This window comes from Rhamphochromis longiceps, linkage group LG10 (assembly GCF_057381845.1).
Source record: "Rhamphochromis longiceps isolate RC_006_pf linkage group LG10, R_longiceps_female_GT1.1, whole genome shotgun sequence".
Classification (NCBI taxonomy): Eukaryota; Metazoa; Chordata; class Actinopteri; order Cichliformes; family Cichlidae; genus Rhamphochromis; species Rhamphochromis longiceps.
The window spans coordinates 18,873,379-18,896,485 of NC_140566.1; the positions used below are offsets into that span (position 1 = coordinate 18,873,379).

General features: G+C 40.6%; 2 protein-coding genes and 1 non-coding gene across 3 annotated transcripts in view; 2 read left to right on the plus strand and 1 right to left on the minus strand.

Annotated features, from left to right (window-relative positions):
• Positions 1 to 2,121: 2,121 nt before the first annotated feature.
• On the plus strand, positions 2,122 to 8,817 carry fhdc3 (FH2 domain containing 3). Its single transcript, XM_085419617.1, is given in 13 exon segments — positions 2,122 to 2,266; positions 2,504 to 2,987; positions 3,256 to 3,317; positions 5,118 to 5,220; positions 5,518 to 5,603; positions 5,974 to 6,074; positions 6,170 to 6,240; positions 6,344 to 6,451; positions 6,665 to 6,735; positions 6,871 to 6,988; positions 7,081 to 7,245; positions 7,475 to 8,464; positions 8,466 to 8,817. Coding segments are annotated over 12 exon segments (2,352 nt in total). The 5' UTR covers positions 2,122 to 2,266; positions 2,504 to 2,558; the 3' UTR covers positions 8,514 to 8,817.
• Positions 8,818 to 10,225: 1,408 nt separating this feature from the next.
• trim3b (tripartite motif containing 3b) overlaps positions 10,226 to 23,107 on the plus strand; it is a 32,734-nt gene continuing 19,852 nt past the window's right edge. Inside the window, exons 1-2 of the mRNA XM_085420726.1 lie at positions 10,226 to 10,386; positions 11,767 to 11,838. The gene's annotated coding sequence lies outside the window, so the exon portion shown is untranslated. The remainder of the gene's footprint in view (positions 10,387 to 11,766; positions 11,839 to 23,107) is intronic.
• trnaw-cca (transfer RNA tryptophan (anticodon CCA)) lies at positions 11,053 to 11,124 on the minus strand. The gene has a single exon. It is a non-coding gene; the product is annotated as a tRNA-Trp (tRNA).

Consider the following 23,107-nt stretch of genomic DNA (forward strand, 5'->3'; position numbering starts at 1 on the left):
ACTCTGGAATCGGCTGAATAAACTTTAATAACCAGGTATTCAGGAAGTACCTTAACCATCATTTGTTCAAATTGCTCTACAGTTGGATTCTTTCTCAGAGTTACCTAAACTACTGTGCAAGTCTTGATCCACCTATCATTTCTCTATATTTTGATAGAAATGTGGAGATGGGTACAGCAAATTATTGAAAGTTACCCAAAGAATTACAGGCACCCTTCCACTGACACCATTTCTGATGAGGCTTTGGCAGAGGGCACTAAAGGGCCAGATGTATCTTGCAGCTCCTGTGGGATGTTGCACAGGACCCTGAAGCTCCCAGGCTTCTGGTAGAGGACCTGAGCTTGAATTATTATTTTTTTATACATAATATATAATCTTTTTTTTTTTTTTAAAGAGATGACACTTGTTTGTTTCTTTTTTTTTTTTTTTTTTAAAGAACACACTGCACACCATGATATAGGTCAAGTTTTTGGTTCATAACTCTTAATGGGGTTTTTTTAGTCCCAGTTTTATGTGTAAAACTTAATTTTGGTGGGTTTTTTTGTAGATTCGTCTAAAGAACAGAATAAATGTGCTTTTGTGACCAACTGCTAGTAAAGTGTACAGAGTACATTTTAAAAATCATTATTTGCCAAGTGTTCTGTTAAGGCTTGGCTAGAATGGGCCCAGCAAATGCTCCAATTTAGATGATTTTGGAAAATGTGAAAGAGGACTTAACTGTTACAAGTTCTACTGTTTTTCCTACTGATAAAGACCATGACTGTTCATACTACACCAAAGTCATTAAGTGATGTTTTACACATTTCCAATTTAAGCCAAAAGAGTCAAGCTGACAGACTCGTTACTACAGTATCATTTTTTTTATCATGTGGAAAAAGTCAGACATTCTGTCTGAATTGTGCTTCTTTTTCTTATAGTATTGATTGATTAGATGGTTAGTTAAAATTATGTATACTTACAGAAAGGGGGATTTCACTCGTCCAGCCCACATAAGATCAAAGTGGGTTGACATCTGTGGTGTAGACAACGTTATCCCTTGGTTTGGTCCCTTTTTAATGCTTGAATGATACAGAGGTCAGTGTTAAGTGGCTTAAAAAGAACTGGACTGAATATGAATGAAAAAGCAGCCAATGTCTAAAACAAAACTTTGAAAAACCTTCAGAAAGTCTGGAAAACGTTTTGTCAAGTTCCTTTTAAAACATCTGAAGAAAGTCTGGCTCCTTAGAAGTAAAATATAAAGAAATAAGGGGTGGCTCAAGACATTTGAACAGTACTGTATATCATTCATGATGTCAATGTATATAACAAACACATCCTTCAATTAACCTTACTGTTAGAAATAGTCTGGCCTTGTTGATCACCAACTCCTACCAATCTCCTTTACCTATTCACAGTGGGCGTTCCCACATGGAAATCGGCTTGTATTTGATTGGTGGAGGAGCTTCCCGCACCTGTGACTGCTGTTTGTCAGACTGCCTGCGTTCAGCAAAGGAACGAGGTCAAAACGGAGTGACGATTTTAAAACAAAGTATTCAAAAAAAAAAAAAAAAAAAAATCACGGTGAGTAAAAATGAAAGGGATGGCTTATAAACATGTACGTCCATAAATAAGTTAACTGCGACTTTCATTGAATTCAACATCATTAATGTATTTTTTGAATTAGCTTTGATGGTGGTGATTTGGTTATCTAACATTGGTTGGTTTGTAAAAGCATTAACAAGCAGCTGTTTTCTCCTGACCACCTACGTAATGCCTAATGGGAAAAAAACATGTTTAATAAATGCACTTAACCTGTTTTAATACAGTTCTTCTTGGCGTTTGAAGCAATTAGGCTACCCATCTTCTCTCGCCTCTCCACAGAAGGGCGTTCCCTACTGTGGGGGGAAAATGAGTTGAATTTTAATTGGTGGAAACACCTGCACCTGGGACAGCTGTTCGTGATACACACTGCTGAGTATGTCCGAGCACGCGGCAGGATCACGTCAGAGGATTTGTTTAACAGCGACGTTTTAAAAGCAAAAGGTGAGTTAAATTAATGATTTCTTTTGTTTGTTTTTCACATAATGTAGTGTCCCGTTACAGTGCCTCTCTCTTTCATCAAGCTGCCTTTTGTGACGAAGAGTTAGTCTGACGTGTTAACGGCAAGCTGTTGGCAGCTTACTTTGGTCGCTTAGTTGCCAAGTGCGACTCTGGAAATTGTCAGAGTGGCTTTTCGCTTGTGACAACTTTTATATTCGACGGCTGAATGACCATATGCCACTACCAGGTAAGCATTATAGTTAATTACCGTTAGATCTGTTGCATCTTCCGCTTTTTTCTTTCTTTTAAATGAGAAATACTCCGCTTTTGCCTACTGATATTTGGTGTTAGTGAGTTAGTTGGATAATTAAGGACAATATTTTATACATGAAGCAAAGGTTAATTGGACAGAATTTCTTTGATATTTTGCTGAATCACCAATTGACTCTCTCTCTCATATATATGGAATTATATTTTCCATCAGGTCTGAGTTGTCTGCTGCTGGACACTTCCATCATCTCTGGATTAGAGACAAACAGATGGAGGGAGTGCTGATTTTTAAATCTGCTTCTCTTCCCAACTGTTCACCTCCAGACTCGTCTTCTCTTCCTCTGTCAGCGCCTTCTGAGCCTCCTGCCATGCATGTTACAACTGTATCTCCAGTACCCCCACCGCCACCTCCCCCACCACCCCCACCACCCCCTCCCCCACCTGTCCATTCCTCTTCTTTCGGGTCTCGCAACATTCAGAGACGTTCCATGAAAAAGCTGAACTGGGATACTATTCCCAGCCAGCGTGTCCTGGGCAAACTGAATGTGTGGACATCTAGTCGGTCCCAGAGGGACCTGGTGCTTGATATTCGGAGCATGGAGGAATTGTTCAGTCACGTAGACAAACGGGCCTCACTGTGCACTTCAACAAACCTGAAGAAATGTGATGGCACGGATCACCTTCCACAGGAGCCTCAGGTAGAGGGTTCATTGTACCTGATGCAGATGCTCTAAATTATTATGGCCACAAAACACAGAAGGAACAAGCAAGGGAAGTGATTAACAGACATGGGAAGTAATTTTAGAAAAGTTCCAGCTAATCAAGTCCTGAGGGCAGAAGTGAAACTGTTCTGAAAGCATTTCAGCTTCCTCCAAAACTATTTTGCCTTGTATAGATTATCCACTTTTCCTCTTATCTGAATATGTATTTTGTTTTTACATTTGTGTGTGACGTTGTTGTCTTTAGGTCACAATTCTCGACTCCAAAAGAAGTATGAATATCGGAATCTTCCTGAGGCATTTTAAGAGGTAATGATGCTGCTGAAGTGTAGCGACACATGATACCAGTGATGAAAAGAACTGCTTAAAAGTAAAAGAACATGATTAAAATGGCAGTGAAAGAGCATTGCAGTGCACCATTTGAAGACGATAACACAACAAGAACTAAATTGTCTTTTAAATTGAGTAACTACAGGAAGCGGTGGTCGGGGCAGTGCTTTTAACATCAAACGCAGTCAGAAATGCGGATCTTGACGCATGAGTCACTTCCGCTATGCTAATCATCTTCCAGCTGACAAGCTCTTTATCTTAGTTAACCATATGTAAATAAATGGAAATAAAATGTAACCTTCAATGAAAGATGTTAGCACTAACAGTAAGGGCAATGCCTTTTTAAAAACTTTTATGACACACTTTCATATCTAAATTGGAGGGAAGCATACTGCAAAGTAAGTGAGGCTCAACAGAGATGATGGAACATGCTCGATGTGTTTGCTATGAGGGATTATCATCGTATTTGCCTTCACACAGTTCCTCTTTAACAACTCCTCATTAAGTTTCTGGTCTGTGTTGCTGGGTGAGCTGTGTCATTGTGTGACAGCTGATTTTTTTGGGGCCCTCTGAGCAGTGATGAGTTGCCTTTTGTTTTTGCACGTGTACCTTTGTTTCTGAAATTATCACTCTGGCTAGCAGTTGGTGTCAGTTTGCTTCATATCAAGATGGTTGTCACCTTCAGTCCAAAGTTCAATTGGCTCTCACTTTGAATAACAAATTACCGCTCAATGTCTGTCGGCAGCTAAATGCTGTAATGTCGTCAGCGTTACCATCTCAGTCAAATTAAAAGGGTTTCTGCTTTTGTCTGGTAGTGACTTCATAAAGCTATTTGTATGTTGTCATTTACTGCTATTGCACGTATACTATTAAGCTCGCTGTAAAATCAGAAATTTGTTACATACAACCTTTTGACTACAAATCTTCCTGAATTCACAGTTTTAGTATTTCTATCAGTTATGGTCTACTGTTAGGACCTGAAGTATTTGAACAATTTTTATTTTTACTCCTAAATTGTGCATAAATGTTTGTATGGATGGAAGTGAATCATCCAAAATGGTTAACATTGGTGCTCCCCTGCCATCAAACATGAATGCATTATCTTTGTCAAACTCTTGAATTTAAGCTAAGTGTGCACTTTGCTCACATAGTGCTTTATTTATTATTATGTATTTTTTTCTTCTCCTTTCCTTCTCATTGGCTTTTAGTTTCAGTTGGTTTCCAGACTGGGGGGTTTGGTTAAGTTTTTCTATGGTTTAAAAATGTTTAGTTTTTGTTAGTTTAACTGTTAATATTTTATTTACCAAGATTTAGGAAAATTAGTTACAGGTATTATAATGCAGACTGTCAAAGGCAGATGATTCTCAGTGTCAGACATCCAGTCTTGTCCCCCCAAAACCTTAGTCTTTATATTTGAACTACATTGTTGGCTGTTTATTTGTTTATTTTTTCAGCTTTAGTTTTTAAAACCTTAATGATGTGACGAGGCTGAAAATCTGTCAATGTCCAAATATTTATGGGCCTAACTGTGTCTCTTGGTTACACTTGAAGGGTTTACAACCAGTGCTACTGTAGAAGAAACTTCTCACCAGCAGTGTGGATAACTGAGGGAAGCGAGTCTTTGTGGTTTTCACGTTATCTTGAGATAAATGTAAACTAGTGGCAGCATGGAAAATGGAAAACTGCGATAACTCTACAGCACTGTATTTAATAGGTCACGCCGATATGGCAAGAACTGAGTCAGTCTTGTCACTGCTGACTTTTTGTCTCCCTCCACAGGCCTGTGACAGAAATTGTGCAGGACATTTATCAAGGGAACTGGCTCCGGTTTGGAAATGGGAAGTTGAAAGAGCTTTGTAAGCTGCTGCCAGAGGAAAGTGAGGTAACAGCAGCTCCCACCATTGCTTCCCTTTTTTGTTTTTTTTAGCTTTGGTCATCTGTGCATAATATTAACTTAATGATTATTTAAAGTATTTTTACATGAGTAATGCCAGACTGAGTAGCCTTCTGAAATATAAATGTTTTTCTTTGAGGCTGTTAATTTTATTAAAATATAATTTTGTGACAGTATGTTCATTATCAGATGCATTTTATTTGGCCATTCCAAATAATTTTCTTGTAATATCTCCAACTGGCATGAATATTATCCTTGTTTACTGACACTCGTGTGATTGCACAGGTCAAACTGCTGATGTCGTTCAGTGGAAACCTTTCTGTTTTGGCTGAGGCTGACAAGTTTATGGTCCAGCTGGTCAAAGTACCAGGGTGCGTATGGAGTTTCTAAAGCAGGGTTTTCAGTATTTATTTATTTTTGTCCTTTTTGGGGTGGTGTAACTCACACATTTGTGAAATATTTGACTGCATATTAAAGAAATGTTGCTTGAGATCTCAGATAAGCTTTGTTTGAAATATTTAACATTTTGCCACATACCAGCTCTTTGATTCATAGTCGTGCTGACAGTTTAAACATAAACCGGATTGTCTGTCTTTTGTATGATGTCGTTTTATAATTCTGCCAATTTTCCATATGTCTAATTTTGAAGTGTTCCCTTTAAAATGTTTCTCCACACTCAATAATGGGTTTAGAAAAACAAAATTACAACAGCTAATGCAGTTATTTGTTTCTTGGCTTTAGCTATGAGGAACGGTTGAAAATGATGGTGCTAAGGGAGGAATTTTTTCCTCTAATGGAGGAGGTGAAGAACTCAGTTGGCGTCATGTCCAAAGCAGCTAATGGTAATACTTTACCTTACTTATCAAGTTCTACTAGAATTACACAACCTGTCTATTTTGATGGTTAAATTAAGTTTTCTTCCCCATTATTTTCTCAGAACTGTTGGACTGTGATGACCTCCACTCGGTCATTCGGCTGGTATTAAAAGCCGGGAACTACATGAACGCTGTTGGTATTTTTCTACACTTTTACACATATGTATATGTATGTTTATTTTTTTTTCCCCCCAGGTCTTCATAGCTATTTTACTTATTGTTCATTTATTATTTAGGGTGGTCACAATTCCAATGTTATTGGCTTTAGGATGACCTCTCTGCTTAAGCTGGCAGACACAAAGGCCAACAAGCCAGGCATGAACCTCATGCACTACGTTGCCAAGGTGAGGAGGATCCTGGAAATGGAGGGATTCACATTTTGATTAAATCACAATGAATGAATTTTGGGAAGATCTTTTGCTTATCTAAAAAGCCTTTAACTCTCACTAGTCAGCCCAGTTGACTGATGTTCTGTCATCCTCAGATCTAAACAGTTATTTAACAGATTTATCCCGCAGCATTATTTTTGTTTCTTACTCCTTATCTCTCACCCACAGCAAGCAGAATACATTGATTCTGAGTTACTGACCTTTCCCAACCAGCTTGAACATATTGGGATGGCATCAAGGTGGTTATCACTTCATATCCTGTCATTTCATTGTCAGTTTAATTGCTGTCACATCGTTTGTTTATAGAAAATCGGTGAATAGTTCTGCACTGACGATGTCACTTTTTTTCCACAAATGTGCAAATGCTACCAAAGGATTTGTAAAGAGGAGGTCATCTCAGATTTTGAGAGGGAAGTCAAGAAGATCAAAGAAGTGAAATTGTACGGCAGCAGACATCCTGGCCTCATACAACAAATGGAGACGTTTTTAATTGTAAAGATTTCTCTTCTTATTTTACTTTTTTAAATGGCTCAATTTAAGATTGACTATTTTGTAATGTATAAAATCTCTGAATAACTTCTTAGAGGGCTGAGGCCAAGCTTGCAGAAGTGGAGTCCTCTCTCCAGGAGTTAAAATCTGTGAGCAATGCTGTTGCTGAATATTTCTGTGAAGACCCATCTACCTTTAAATTAGAGGAGTGCTGCTCTATTTTTCACTCATTTTGCAAGAGGTTTGACACAGCTGTGCAGGTAAGAATGTAATTTTGTGCAATAAAAATATTAACCAATGAAGATTCATCAGGGCAATAAATAAAACTCTGATTTTAAAGGTGTATTGTAATTTTCAAATTTTAAACCTGAGGGTTTAATGTTGAGAACTTTGAATTGCCTTGACATGCAAAATTGTGCTCTTGCACTCTTTGCATTAAGCTGCTGAGTTGTATCTTCCTAAATATACCCTCTCTCTTCACTGCTTTAGGAAAACCGAGAGCGAGAGGAAGCAGAGCGGCGGCACAAGCGGAAGGAGAGCATGCGTATAGCACCTAAACGCCGATCCACAGCATCAGGACCCAATGGTGAGTCGTCAAGCCTGGAGTCGGCCCTGCACAACTTTCTGTCTACAGTCCCAGAAGGTTTGGCCAGATGCAGAAAGAATGCACTGCCCCCAATCGAAGGGTCACCCTCGGAGTGCTCTTCCCGGACTGATTCATCAGTAGAAACATCTGAGCAAAGTCCCCGTTCTAACCAAGATGGTCATAAGAAACCATTCCAAGCACAAAAAGAGGATAAAGACATGACAAAACTGGAAAACAAAGAAGCCGAGAAGATGGAAAAGATCTCTCTGAATGTGCTTTGCTACCAAAAAAACACAAAAAGCCTCAACTGTGAGAGAGGTTCAGGTACTCCTTGTCGTTTGCAGAGAGAGCAAGACACACTTGCTACTCCAAAAACACCTCGGCCTAGGACCAGAGACTACTTCTTTGCCAGCAATGGAGATGTGAGCTCCCCGTGGACTATCCTGAGCCCTTTTACTTGCACTCAGAAAACCAGCCCCCAGAGAAACAGACCAGCCCACCAACGCAGGCTGTCATCCACATATGGTGGCGACAACCTTGATGATGGTGTGTGGAAGAGCGATGAGGGCAATGATGCACCCAAATCTGTCAGTGAGATGTCTCCATCTAGGGGTTCTGGTTTTCTTCCTGAATGCCCCAATCGGAGAGGTTTGTCGCAGGGTACCACCTACAGGTCTCATTCTGTTGATGAAGCTGTGCAGTCCCCTCCATCTGGCTTCCAACTGGGAGACCTGCTGCAGAAACACTCATCTCAAAGGTCATTCTCCTCTGGCTCAAGGACGGAAAGTGTAACAAAAGAGGAAACTGGAATTAGTAAGGCTGGGAATAATGCAGAAGGGCAGGTGAGCACGTCTGGATTTATATCCTTCTTCAGGCGTATTGGAGGCAGAAGCAAAACCCAGTGATTTGGAAGAGCAAAATTTCAAAGGTTCAAGTACTTAATATAAGAATTTTTTTTTTTTTTTTTTCTTTGAGATGGAAACCAAGCTTTGCCTTTTTTGTTAAAAACTGTCTGTCTTTTTTATGTTATGGTTTTACCCTTCAGTGGAAACAAGGCAAACATGGACTTGCTTTGAACTGAAGGTTTTGATTTTTGAGACTAACCACATTCAAAAATCGCAACAGGTTCCTCACTTTTTTTTTGTCCTTTTTGTATGAAATAAAGGCTGACATTCTACCTTTTAAATTTTTATCTGTAATATTGGCTGTACTCAAATGGTAAATAACTTTTCAAATTAAATTGTTGTCTCATATGCTATTGTTGTGACTTTCTTGGATGTCTGACTGAGGGTAACTTCATCTTGGTGATACCTGCTCAGTTTCCAGTTAGCCTTTGACCTCATTATTTCTTTAGTCCTTTTTACTTAATGAGTAAGCCTTGGATTTGAGGTATATCAATTATGCTTTTAGTTCACACAGTAGTCAGGGGCTCCTCCAGAACTGTTTCATAGGGTAGGCCATTTTTTGGGCCACTAAAAATACTGGGGTCGCACACCACAAACAGAATTTCCAGTTTTATTGTTCCATTTTCAAATATAGGTTACTTGGAAAAATTTGGCAAAAGGAGAAAGTAAAGAGTTGTATGCTCAGATAATTTCATAGTAAAGTTTATATTACTGAAAATTGGTACGGATTTTGAAATCCATGATTGTTTTAATTTTTTGTTTGACTCCCAATCGTCACTTTAATGATTCTCAGCTGAGCAGAAGCAGCTTACCTCCATTCTGGGAGACTGAATCTCAACTTAAAAGCCAACTTCTTTAGAAAAGACATGAGTATTCGATCATGTAAGAGTGTGAGCTGTTGCCCGTCTCTACGTTGGCCCTGAGATGAACCAGCTTTTCTGCAACCTTATTATCATATTAAAAACATAGGACGGTCTTGCCTGGGGGCCCTACTCCTGACTGTAGTAACTAAAATGAGCCTTTGCTGAGGACACATTGCTGTTGAGCTCCTCATGCTGTCCTGGTGTCTCTGCTCAGCAGTAGATAAGATTTTGGATAAAAAGAGGCATTCAGTGCTGTTGCTTGGGTTACAGGGTTTGTTTACAGCCATTTTGAGCTCACAGTATAATAATGCATCCTGGAACAAACTGCTTCATACAAGCTCCTTTCTGACTGTTCTTTGGCCTCCCACATCCATCCCTCCCACCAGCAAGTGCTCCGTGTGGACATTTGCAGTTGCCTGGCATTTCAAATTAAAGGGTAGAGTGAATAGGGAGTTTTGGAAAGATTTGGACTACTTGGTCTGACAAATTTGTGGCTATAAGCATGTAAAAAGCTCTTTTTGTCAGAGGTGCTTACTTTCAGAGCATAGGCTACTACATTAAGTGGAGATGAAATTAAAGGAGCGGTACATAAGCAGCAACTGGCCTGTCTGATGTAAAACTAGCGCTCCAGTGTACAATCGGACCATTGTGATAGACTGTTGAGCACAGTGAGTCTGTCTCATGTGAGTCAACTCCCTAGGACAAGAGGTGACCTGCTGTCTTAGCCAAGCTGCACTCTCACCAGGGCCATGCTAATGAAGTGTTCGGAGTTTAGTGTGTCCCAGTGAAAGATGAGAAAGGAGGTGGGGAGGGGGAAACTTGGACTGAGAAGTGAGAGAGGGAGGGAGACTTTCAACTTGTTTTGTGATGAAGCATTTAAGCAGAGAGGAACATTTGAGAGGAGAGAGGGAGTCATTGTCTTCATAACACAGAAAACTAAAAGGGAATGTAGAGGACAACCAAGGAACACAAGACTTCCAGCAAATAAGGTGACCACCCTGGATGTTTGTTTTGTTAAATGTGGGGACTGGAGTTTGGACCAAAAAGGTAGATAAACACTAAACATATTAATATAATGTATTACAACATAATAGGAAAGTGATTTTAGTCTGTGGACAGGTGTTGTTTTAATATATTCTGCTGAAAATTGTTTGTGTGTCTAGTGTAGTAATAGTTAGAGGAGTTAGACTGTTTGCAAAGTGCTCCATTTAGATTTGAGGTTGGACAGGAAAACCACTAAGAATCCACTCGTGATTAACTCAAGCGTGTTTTCAGAACAGCACATTAGACTTTAACCTTTAATGTGACTTCAAGTCAGGGATCCTCTGTGATGCACCTCTGCTTTACAGGGGGAAAGGAATGGTTAAGCTTTTCGGCTCTCGTGTCTAACCACGGGGAAACAGGACTGTGTTTCTGGTTGAAGACCATTCCTCAGCCTCCGTGGCTATCACCACATACGTGTACATTTTAATGCGGTGCTAAACTGATGTGAAGTTACTCTGACAGGTTATGATGGTTCATTCAGATTTTTTAAAACTCAGATTAATAAAATTAACTGGACTCGCGTGGAGGTACTGTCGGTAGACGGTCAGCGTAAACGCATTCTTAAAGGAATTAACACGTTCAGCGTTAAGACACCTTGGTTGTATTGTTGTTCCGCTATAATTGGCAAATTTAAGGCAAATTGCAAGCGTGTGAAAGAAGAAATAGATATGACCCCGACGTGATTTGAACACGCAACCTTCTGATCTGGAGTCAGACGCGCTACCGTTGCGCCACGAGGTCTCTGCGATGGCCAGCCAGACACCAGTGCTCATGTGGCTGTGTGTCGACGGTTATGTCTGCGCATTTTATTTCCCTGTCTATCCGTGCCGAGCGTTTATCTCATTAATCACTGAGAAATAGTTTCTTTATTGAAAGTTTCAGCGTGCTTCTCACATACCAAAATCATCACACGTGTTTTACTTTGTAAATACTTTCAAACCAAAAGTATTTACACCATAGCTGTTCTGATTTTACCAAAATTTGAGATCTCATGTAAGATACTTTGTCGGTTTATGGTCTTATGGGTTTTTTTGGGGGGGTTTTGCACAGCATGTACGTCCACCATATAAAACAATTCATCGATATCCATATTAAATATGAACGCGTTGCAGGGTCCAAATCTTTCAGTAGATGGCGCAATTTATCCGAGGTTAATCATAGGGTGCCAAGCCACAGAGGAATCCACAAAATAAAAGTTTTAAAATTCATGCTTTTGACAAAAGTAATGCAATCTATGGTGAAGTGCACATGACATATTGTGTTGTTGAACTCTACACAATCTAAAGGAGTGGGTGAATCGCTCAAACGTAATGTCGAAGGTGCTTGGTTTGTTTGCTTTGAGTTATGCGGGTTTGTTGCTAATCCCGGTTATTCTCCATCCAGGTGGAAAATAATTTTGGACACTTACCTGCTGTCATTTATTAGCAGCCGGACTGTACATTGCAAAATGGACGGGTAAGTACATACAATTCATATAACAACTTATTTTGTGTATGTGTGTGTTTTCCCCTTTGACCACATTTTGTTTTTATTTTTATCATCACTATATTTTTTTTAATGTTCTGATACATCATTTGTTGCCATCACTGTAACCTAAAGCAGTCATATCCATTAGTCACATATAAATAATCCTGCACAGGGCTGAAAGTGGTTACTCACATTAGGCTGTTCGCTGGTGAGATGGGTGTTAGCATCAGGGAGCTCCAGCAGTGCAGGGCTCATTGATTAACTGGGTAAATGTCAGTGTTGGAGCATGCAATTAATATTAATATCTTCTCTGGTAATTTATTTTTTATTGCAACTTCAAAGGCAAATTTACTTTCAGTCATTTTTGATTTCATTTTAGAAGCAGCACTATTGACAGAGAGGACATGTTTTGCATGTCTATTAAAGTATCCATCACATTAGTTTTGCACAGAAATTCTCGCTTAATATAAAGATATGCATGCCTAGATTGACCTAGATTGTCTTTTAGGCTTCACTTTAGAGTATCCATAAAGTGGTATGCCTTTTTTGAGCCATAACCAACAGTTTTAGCTGTTGTTATCCAATTATGGCACACACATACTGATTGACTTGACACCTTATTTTCCCTGTGTGCAAATCTGAAAAATAATTATCAAAAAAGCCAAATAACAATATAATAGTTTCATTTTCTATGTGGTAGTTTTCATCATATTAACAAAATCTGGAAAGGTTGTGACTTTTTGGTGACTTGTAACTTTCCCTTATAAATATGGCAATAGACAGGGCGACCTTCTTCTGGCTATAATAAAAGGCCATCCCTTAATATACTCTGGGTAATAGTCAGACTTCAGAAAAGTGTATGTTCTTCAGAGCCAACCAGTCAAAATGCGGGACATTGGCTCAAGATGTAGTTTAGGGGGACAAGGAATAAAAATATTGTGTTGCCCCACATAAAAAGGGACCCTAGGCATGCCTGTTGATGTGTATTTGTTTTGTGTTTGGACAACACATAAAGACTTATGCCACATGTCACAATTCCTCTTGTTGCTGTGAGGCAAAAGAAAGAAAGAAAGAAAGAAAACACTACTAAAAAATAGTACTGAAAGGATTTCATTGGCTCCCAATACAGTGTAGAATTCCCTTTCCTTTTTGTTGGTTAATAAAGCCCCAAATGGTTTGTCTCAGGGGCAGATCTACTGTGGTGGCATGGGGTGGTATGTGCCACCCCTAGTGCCACAGTAGTTTTGCATATGAATCAAAATAAGCTGGCATTAGGAATTTGAGCATAGCTACAACTGAGACCAATAACTGTGCAAGAGCACATTTTGAATTAATACCGTGGGCAATTCAGATTTCAACAAGGTCACATTTTTTTTGTGTAACTGAAATGTTTAGTCATTTGGGTTAAAACCCATAAGAAAGTTACAGACTATGATTATATGAAACATGTGTATACCTGCTGCAGTTGATGTATTTTAACCATGTGTAGTACATATTACAGAATGTAATACCTGCATATGTGTGACAAAATGGCTTTGATTTTGCCATCCCATCTGATTTCCATGCCACCCTTGTGTCACCCTAAAAGAATTCCTCTAGATCTGCCCCTGGTCGGCCTCACAGTAGATTTCTGACGTGCTCACTCTTCCTAACCCAGTCAGAGCTCTTAGGTCATCTGGCTTTTGACTGTTTCCAGTATTAGCTCTAGGTGTGCTGAAGGTGCTTTCAGTTAATTGTGGTTCAGTTCTTTGGAACAAACCTGGAGAAATGAGATAGGATACAACATACTTTACTGTCCCCTTAGGCAAATTTGTTGGGGACTTAAGTGCTGTTATAGGAGCTGCTTTTAAAGAAAGGAGAAATAATCAATTGATTAAAAACCAGACGTGTTTCTGTAATCACAGATCAATTACATATGTGCACACATTTATAAACATACCTTTTTATTTTTAATTCACACAAGCTTACACTTTTTAAAATCTCCTTAAAATATACATATATATTGTGCTTTTTTTCACTGCCTTACCTGTTATCATTCCTCAAATCCTGTTTTATTTTGGTAGTCATTTGCCACCAGTGCTTTGCATTTCCTTTTACTTCCCCTGTGGATTTATCCTAATTAGTTTCACCTGTGCCTCATCCCCCTGATTACCCCTCAGTGTGTGTCTGTGTGTGTGAATGTTAATTCAGTGCCTCTGGATTATTTACCCTTTAGTTGCCTTTTATGGACGTTATCATCCGCTTTAAAATAAAGCTCACCATTTTGTTCAGCCCTGCATTCTGGTCTGAATTTGGGTTTTCTGCCACAGGTGAGCGATGGTGAAACATGAACTCTTTTTCACTATATTTACTATAAGATCTTGTTTTAGTTCTTGATTATGAACTTCAACAAAGCATACCAGTGATTTACACTTTGAATGCATTATATGCAAATTGGCAAAAATTGTAATTTTTCAGTTATTGAACCATACCTGGAGGTTTTTCTTTTAATTTCAGAAGGTGCAGCTTTTGTGAATTTCATGTCAGGGATGAAAAGCTAACTGGACGGTTTGGGAAAGCGAGGGAGCAGCCATCTGCGTGTTCTGCTGCTCTGGATGCAGTCTCCATGGCAACATAGTGTTCCTGCAGCAAAAATCATGGGAAGACAGCTCGGTCCCAACCCCCAGGCGCATGCACACAGGCACTCCACTCACACTTTTGAGGCAAACGGTGCCTGCTCTGTCCATACATATAGGGATCATACAAGAAACACTGCAGCAGTTTGCCTGTCAAAATTCTTTACGCTACTTCCCATCTTCACCACTATGTTTCTCTAGATTCTTAAATAACTCACAAAGACGATGTCCTACCTCCCACCTTCCTCTGATTCTCTTTTATATGGCATTTAATAATTCATTTCATCACTCTTTTAAATTGATGTCCAACTAAATTAGAGTTTCCAACAGGGTTCAGGCGATTTTTGGTCCTCCCATCTCATCTTCCACATCTCTATGCAAAAAGAGAGCCTCTCCTCATGTCAATGAGTGACTGTCTCACAGTTTGGCTTGTTGGATATTTCTCATTATCCTTACACACGCAATCAAAAAGAGAGGCAGAAGAGTTAAGGGACACCGAGAGCAGGAAATGGAGGGGGAAAAAAAATCTGTCTTTGTTGCCATCTCCTCTTCACTCTGCTCATCTGTTACACTATTGGACAGTTTGGCCCCCTCCCATTTTCACACCAGCCAGTCAGCTTGTACAATATCTCTGTATCTCTTGGCTCTCTCTCTTTCTCTCGCGCTCTCTCAGCTTCTATCTCTCCCTCCTGTTAGCACAAACATACATGTGTTAAAGCCAGATCCCACACGCACACACACCCTGCTTCTGTCTGTCTTACTAGTCTCTGTGTGTGAGGTGCTTTTTGCTTTGACAATGTCAGGTTTTGTGGACGGATATCGCTCCCTCCGGAGGAGAGCACGCTGAAACTTCCTCCCACCTCTCTTTCATCTGTCAGGAATCTGCTGTAAGTAAAAATCTTCCCCTCTGACATCCCATCTTATCTTCAACGCCATCCCGCCGATATGCCAGCACATATTTGCTCCACCTACACAGTTTCCTTTCTCCCCTTTGCGGAGGGTGCATACCTCTCCTCCTCTCATGTCTCCCTCTCCACTCCATCACTCTCCCTTATTTCCCCTACCTCCCACTGGTGGATGCACACACCCTATGTTGTCTGTATGCTGAATAATGGTGCAGGCCATTTGCTGGCCTGTGATTGGCTTTTGCCATGTAACATAACCTGAATAACCATATCTTGGTTGTGTATGCAAGACACCTTCTATGAGAGTGACTTGACTGTGATTATAGATGAGTGGCGAGATGATGTGTAGTTATCTGTGGTGAATAGGTTACTGTGTCCATAATCTGACATGATTGCAGACTCTGAGACACTCCAAAATGTAATTTGCGGCTTGTAGCAGCATGCTGTTAAAAGCTTTTTATATATAAAAATGGTTTGCCTAAAGTATGAAAACACAACCTGTTTTCAGCTTACACCAATTTGTAATTTTTATTCTCCACAATTTATAAGATAAAATATCTCTCACCACAAATGTTAGGTGACATCCTTCTACAGCCTATTAGAAAGAAAAATATATCTTTCCAAGCTATCTGTGTGGTAATAATGCTGTGGCATTAAACTTGGGGCAAGATTGATTTCTCTGTTTCTGAAATATCTTAACTAGAAGTGAAATGTAATGCAGGAGGTTTACACTTCAGCTGTCACCAGTATTACACTTTGATCTCAATATAAATCCTTCCTAGCGCAACCTCACTTTGTTTTCAGGCATATGAGGGAATTAGTAGATGGCTTTAACAGAGCTCTCTTGAGCCTTGAGACTTGAAGCACTCTTGAAACAGTGATCCAGGAGAACGTTTGGTTACCAGAGTAACCCTAATTATCTGAAAGATCTCAATATAGGAAGTGCCTTGTGGACACCAATCTAACCAATCACTTCCAGGACACGGGTCCCCTGATCCCTTTCATAATGCCCACTGGCCAAGTATCAGGCATTCTTCATGTATGTGCAAGTTGGGCAGTTTGGTGAGATACCTTGCTTGGTTTTCAGAGAACCAGGTTACACTGGTAACCAAATGTTCTCCTGGTTTTTGTGTACAGGACAAAGCGAACTTGCCCATGGCTGTCGTTGGAAAATGGCAGTAGGCAAATAGCCAGTAGCTCCAGTGTAGGTAGATAAGTAGATTGGATAACCTTAGAGATGACGATGAAGTTGGAGGCAAAACTGCAGACAGGAAGTATGGCTAGATAAATCGTATCACTGGTTGTTTTTGCCGTTGCAAAAGGAAGCAATATGACATTTTTGAGTGGAAGTGCCTTTAAGTCAATGTAGTCCAAAGGTAGTTCTGAGAGTGGCTCCAACATTGTGAGTAAATCCCAGGACAGAACAACAAAATTAGGCAGTGAGCAAATGCCAACCCCAGCTCAGTAGCCAGACCCTGAACTTCAACATGTAACAAAAGCAGTGATGAGTAGACAGGCTGTGATGTTGACTTGTAAACCTTTTGGTACATGGAGGCTTTGAAATATTCCCTTTTTTACATGGGAGAGCTGGCCTTGGTGACGTGAGTGTGGGATTTTGATTTGGGTGGAGATGATGTACCAGCATCTGCTTCTCCCACTTGGCATCCAGCTTTCCAGGCTAGTTAATGGGCAGTCTGACTGCCACATCCTTGTAAAATGGACTGGTTATGGTAAATGGACTGGTTCTTATATAGCGCTTTTCTACTCTGTCTGAGCACTCAAAGCGCTTTATACAACTAATTCATTCACCCAATCACACCCATTCACACAAGCACTTCTTCTAAGTTTAGGTGCTGAGTATCTAACATTCATACACATTCACACTCCGATGAATGCATCGGAGAGCAACATGGGGTTAGTATCTTGCCCAAGGATATTTGGCATGCAAACCTTCTGGTTAGTGGCTGATCTGCTCTGCCACCTGAGCTACAGCCACCCCTATATATGTATATCTCATATAGGTCAACCTCACGGGGAAATGGAAAGGCCTGAGTTTCCCCGCTAATGGAGCTGCTACTGATCAGGAGTGCAAATAGCATCCTCCTCATCTTTATCCGTTGTCATCTATGAATTCCATGTTAATGTCATTCTTATCTTCTCCATACTCCCCTTCAGAGTCGAGGAACTGGTTAAAAGAGGGGGAAATTCAGCCCCAGGGTCTCAAGTGCCGGCAGAGCTGGATTTATCATTGGGACCAGGTTTTGAGGCCACCAACATTAGCAAATGGTGTTCCAGGATTTTGGCTTGCACTCTGCAGCAATTCTGTCAGCGACAGTTGTGCCTGTTTGACACCCATACATGTGATGCAGAGGAGATGGAGGTCTTTCCTCGACATGGTCAACCCATAAATGACTGAGCAACAGCAGACTGTGTCCCTAACTTTGCCATTGTCAGCGTTTCCTTGAGAGGATTCAGTGGTAGTCATAACCACTAATGCTTAGCTCTGACAACTAGCAAATAGTAACACAAGCACACTTGTACTTGGCATATAAGCTTGATAAGGCATCAGTCTGCATCAATGTGACAACTACTACCAGAAAAATATATTTATGTAATGAAAATATAATTACAACATCCATCCATCCATCCATCCATCTTCATCCACTTTATCCGGGGCCGGGTCGCGGGGGCAGCAGCCTAAGCAAAGAGGCCCAGACCTCCCTCTCCCCAGCCACCTCCTCCAGCTTATCCGGGGGAATACCAAGGCGTTCCCAGGCCAGCCGAGAGATATAATCTCTCCAGCGTGTCCTGGGTCTGCCCCGGGGCCTCCTCCCGGTGGGACATGCCTGGAACACCTCACCCAGGAGGCGCCCAGGGGGCATCCTTGTCAGATGCCCGAACCACCTCAGCTGGCTCCTTTCGATGTGGAGCAGCAGCTGCTCTACTCTGAGCCCCTCCCGGATGGCCGAACTTCTCACCCTATCTCTAAGGGAGAGGCCAGCCACCCTTCGGAGGAAGCTCATTTCTGCCGCTTGTATCCGCGATCTCGTTCTTTCGGTCACTACCCACAGCTCGTGGCCATAGGTGAGGGTAGGAACGTAGATCGACCGGTAAATTGAGAGCTTCGCTTTTACACTCAGCTCCCTCTTCACCACGACGGACCGGTGCAGCGTCCGCATTACTGCAGCTGCAGCCCCAATCCGTCTGTCGATCTCCGGCTCCCTTCTCCCATCACTCGCGAACAAGACCCCGAGATACTTGAACTCCTCCACTTGGGGCAGGAACTCATCCCCGACCCGGAGTGGGCACTCCACCCTTTTCCGGCTGAGAACCATGGCCTCAGATTTGGAGGTGCTGATCCTCATTCCCGCTGCTTCACACTTGGCTGCAAACCGTTCCAGTGCGAGCTGGAGGCCCTCACCCGATGAAGCCAACAGAACCACATCATCTGCAAAAATCAGAGATGAGATTCTGAGGCCACCAAAGTGAAAGCCCTCCGCCACTTGGCTGCGCCTAGAAATTCTGTCCATAAAAATTATGAACAGAACCGTCTCATTATAAAAAATAATCCTGAAATTAGGAAAAACCCACGTTCAGGGACTGCCTTGACATCCCAAACTGTAGGACAGATAAATGGATAATACAGGTTCTTGACTGTTGAGGAGCTCTTGTGATCTTCTCAGGGAAGAAAGTGAGAGTGTTGTGGGGCCAGGCGCTGCTATTAAAGGGTTTTGGAATACCTGTGACTTTGAGGTGATTGGGCTGTCTTAGACAGATGTAGGGGTAGTGGAGCTTCCGTGATTGGTCACGCCAGAAGGTGCCTCTCATAGAGACACTGAGTGAGGTTTGAAAGAGAACCTCTGGTCATCGTGGGGGGAAGTGGAGACTGGAATGTCCAGCTGGCACGGGAGGAATGTCACTGGAGCTGCATGGGAGGGTGAGAGCCAGGCGAGATGTAAACTTAACCATGAAAACACAATTAATGGATACTGTTACTACTGGATTTTCAGCTCTGTTTGTGCTGTAGCTGTTATACACTCCTATTTGACTTGTTAGGGTGTTTGTCACAGTGTTGGAAAGCTGTTATGCTCAAATTTGTAATTGTTCCCTACATCCACAGTTAAGTATTTACTAACAGCATGAGAGAAATATATTAATTACATCATATATCACAAAAGTAACAGCTGAGCATGATTTGTGAAGATGACCATCCTTGCTCTTTTTTAATTCTTTGTCTTCCTTGCAGACCTGAGCAGTGTTAAGATGATTGTGGTGCCTGTTGAACCCATGCTGCACTGTCAAATTTTTGTTGCTGTTTTGATATGAACCCCTCAGTGAGGGGATCAGGTCTTTGCAGCTCAAACTTAAGTTTTAACTTTGTGAAGTCTGAAGAAGAGTGTGTCTTTTATTATAGTCCATCTGAGAGATGCAACGGCATACATGAACTTTGTTTTGTAAATTTGCTATTTCGTTTTTATTTGAATTTGGTTTTTATCTGTGCCTTTGTGGCAAAAAAAAATACATCAGTAAAGTCAAAGATTATTGGCCAACATATCATTGTATATTATATACATAATACATTGATACACATTGTTTTATGTTGATAATGTCTGTAGTGTCCATTTCTTTTGGGCTATTCTGTTTATATTGAGAACAGAACCCAGTTCTTTGTATGTGTACACATACTTGGACAATAATGCTGATTCTGATAATAGATTTACCAGGCACAGATGGATTTGCAGCAGTGAAGTAGGGCTGTGCGATATGACCAAAATCTCATATCCCGATATAAGAATTCTATCGTCCGATAACGATATAAATCACAAAAATGTAACATTTTGTGTAAATTCTGTAAATCTCGGGCAGCTCGTCTTGCAGGAAGTGTTTCCAGCTGCGCGTCATGTAGCTGGAGTCGAGTGTTTTAACCGATGCATGAAACTATACATTTTTAGACATAAATTGTAAAGGCCGCCGTTTTCTTTGTGAGTATTTATTACACAGCGTGCTGCGGGGAAAAGCCTGTTCTAACGTTTGAGTCTAAGGTGTATTTTTTTTAGCACCCGGCGGCTCTTTTTTAATTCTCATCCGCAAATAATCTGCTCTTTCACGTGATTTAGTTTATTTTGAAAAGTCTCAACAGGATCTTGAGCTTTATTGTGAAAGTAACATAAACAAGCGGACACCCGATGCTATTACCATCGTTGTTGCTAACCACAACGCACAAAAACAGGGGCTTTTACCGTCCGTAGTGTGGTTATATAAAATATAAGAGAAAGAGAGAACTTTAAGAAATTAATATAGCCACTACAGTGACCATCAAAACAGTTTATTTTGCGACACCACGAAACAAACGATAGCGTAAAATGAAACGATAGACGTTTTTATATCGTCATCCGATATGTATCGTTATATCGAACAGCCCTACAGTGAAGTGTTCCTTTGTGGATTCTTGCCCCTTGTTTGTTTGCAAAAATAAATCTGTATGTGTATGCTTACATATGCACAGTATTTATCTGTGTGATAAATAACAGGTTTTCCACATTTAGCTGTATTTATTTGTAAGTAGAGAGTCATGTAGTGAAAGCTTAGTGACGGCGCTGAGAGACGTAGTCATGTCACTGGATATATTTAGCCAGGTCCCTGTGGGGAGGCTCAGCAATAGTAAAGTCCTTACTGTAAGAACATTTCATGTAACAACAGCAAACAAAGCTTCCGTTTGGCACTCTTCTGTTACGCATAGCTGCACAGAGATGCTGCAGTTCATATATTTTATATACTGTGATCTGAATGTCCAGAGAGGGTAAAAAAAATCTGTCACTATATACACAGACATTTCCTGCTCTATGGTAGAGGTAAGGGTGTCCGGTGAATATACTGTATATACAACTGGGGAATAAATGGGTCGCTTATGTCAAACTGATATAATTACTGTCATGACAGTAATCCTAGAACAGATCCCAGATAGTTACTGAAATGGCTGCATACCAAGCAGGCCTGTGGAAGATGTGATCTGTGCTACATGTTGTAATAAGTATGAAAAATAAAAACCACAAAAGTTATTTTGATTTCTGTATACCACAATTTACCACTGCTAGAAATTAAAGAATTAAGACTGTGGTGTCTCTGTGGTTGTAAAATAGTGTGCACTTGCTAAGATCAGCAGGTTTAATGTTGTAGCATATTACAGGCTGTAGCCTGACACAAAAACAATGTTTTTAAAGATACACAGGGCAAATAGGAGAATTTACTGTGGATTAATGATGATATTTTGTAGCTCATAGAGTCTGAATGCTCTTCTGGGATCAAATTAAAATTGTAAAAGCACTTCTAATCAGCTTTGATCAAACATCTGTAAATAAAACATTTTAAAAAATGCTTTCTTCATGCGCTGAGTGCAGTTAGGAAGGCAGCTGATTTGAAAGATCATCTAAACTCTATTAGTATCTGTGTATGGGGAAAATCTGTCATTTTATTTATTTGTTTTTAAATGGTACCCTTCCACAGTAGTGATGTGCAGCTGAAGCTTTGCACACCTGCACACATGCGTGTGTTCATGCATACTTGCGTGCAGGAGCGTGAGCGGTGTGTTAATATGTTGATACAGGCGGTTCCTGTGACACATTCCTGCACAGCTTGGCTCAGATCAGACCAACTGATAATTTTAGCTGTGTGCCTGTGTTGGTCTGTCCTGCTGTGTGTGGACAGTGAATACAAGGTAGCACTTAATGTTTGTCATCCACTGCATCATTCTTGCCAGAGAACCACACGTTGTTTGTGTGTGAGTGTTTGTAACATGTCAGTTAGCAGTCCGTCCTCCCTGTTTTCCTGGTTTGCCAGCATAGCAGCAATCTGGCCTTAAAAGCAGACAGACTACTGTAAACATTAGGTTTGGCATCACAAATGACTGGTTATTATAGTATAGTTTTAGAGAGAGGCAGCAATCCACTAGAATCCTGCAATCCTGAACTATACTTCCAAACTACATTTGAAAACCTTTCCTAGTCCTTTTGAATTAAGATGGATTCAAAGAGGTATTGATTTGTCTCTGTCGTCATTCTGGTCCAAGTCTTGTCAAACTGAGTTGTTATTTTGTGCACCTGGAGTTTGCTTTAGACATTCGTTCCAGGTCTTTGCTTGTACAGTATTTATGCACAGCATTTATTCACAGAGTTTAAAGGATGTGCAAATGATTAATCCGCTGACCTATCGGCGTGACGAACAAATGACGGAATTTCTAATCCCCTCAAGTTAATGACTTTTCACCCTGTTAGGGATCCCAGCTGTAATGCACATTTATGATTCAGCATGGCAAGGCCTGCTTAGAATGAGCACCATGAGAAAATACATTTTCACAGTGAAACAAGATGTTCTGCCCCTTGCAACCAGAGAGTTAGTTTCCTCCTTTATGTGGTGATGGTTTCTGCTATGTGATGGGCATGTGAGCAAAATTCCCATTCACATGGTTACCTGAACTGCTAAATACAAAAAAAAAAAAAAACCCAAAACACCCATAGATAAAGAAGGTCCCATATACTTCAGCGTACCTGAAATTAATATCACATGGTTTTATTATGCCATGTTAGATGAAACTATCTGTTTATGTAAATATATATTTATCTCAGGGCATCTACTCCCCCAGTTATTTAAAGAAACAAATTATTTCAGGATCAGCTCCTCTACCCCGTGGCACATGCTCTTCTTTCACTGAAATAATTCTCTCTGCTGGGAAAGGCAGAG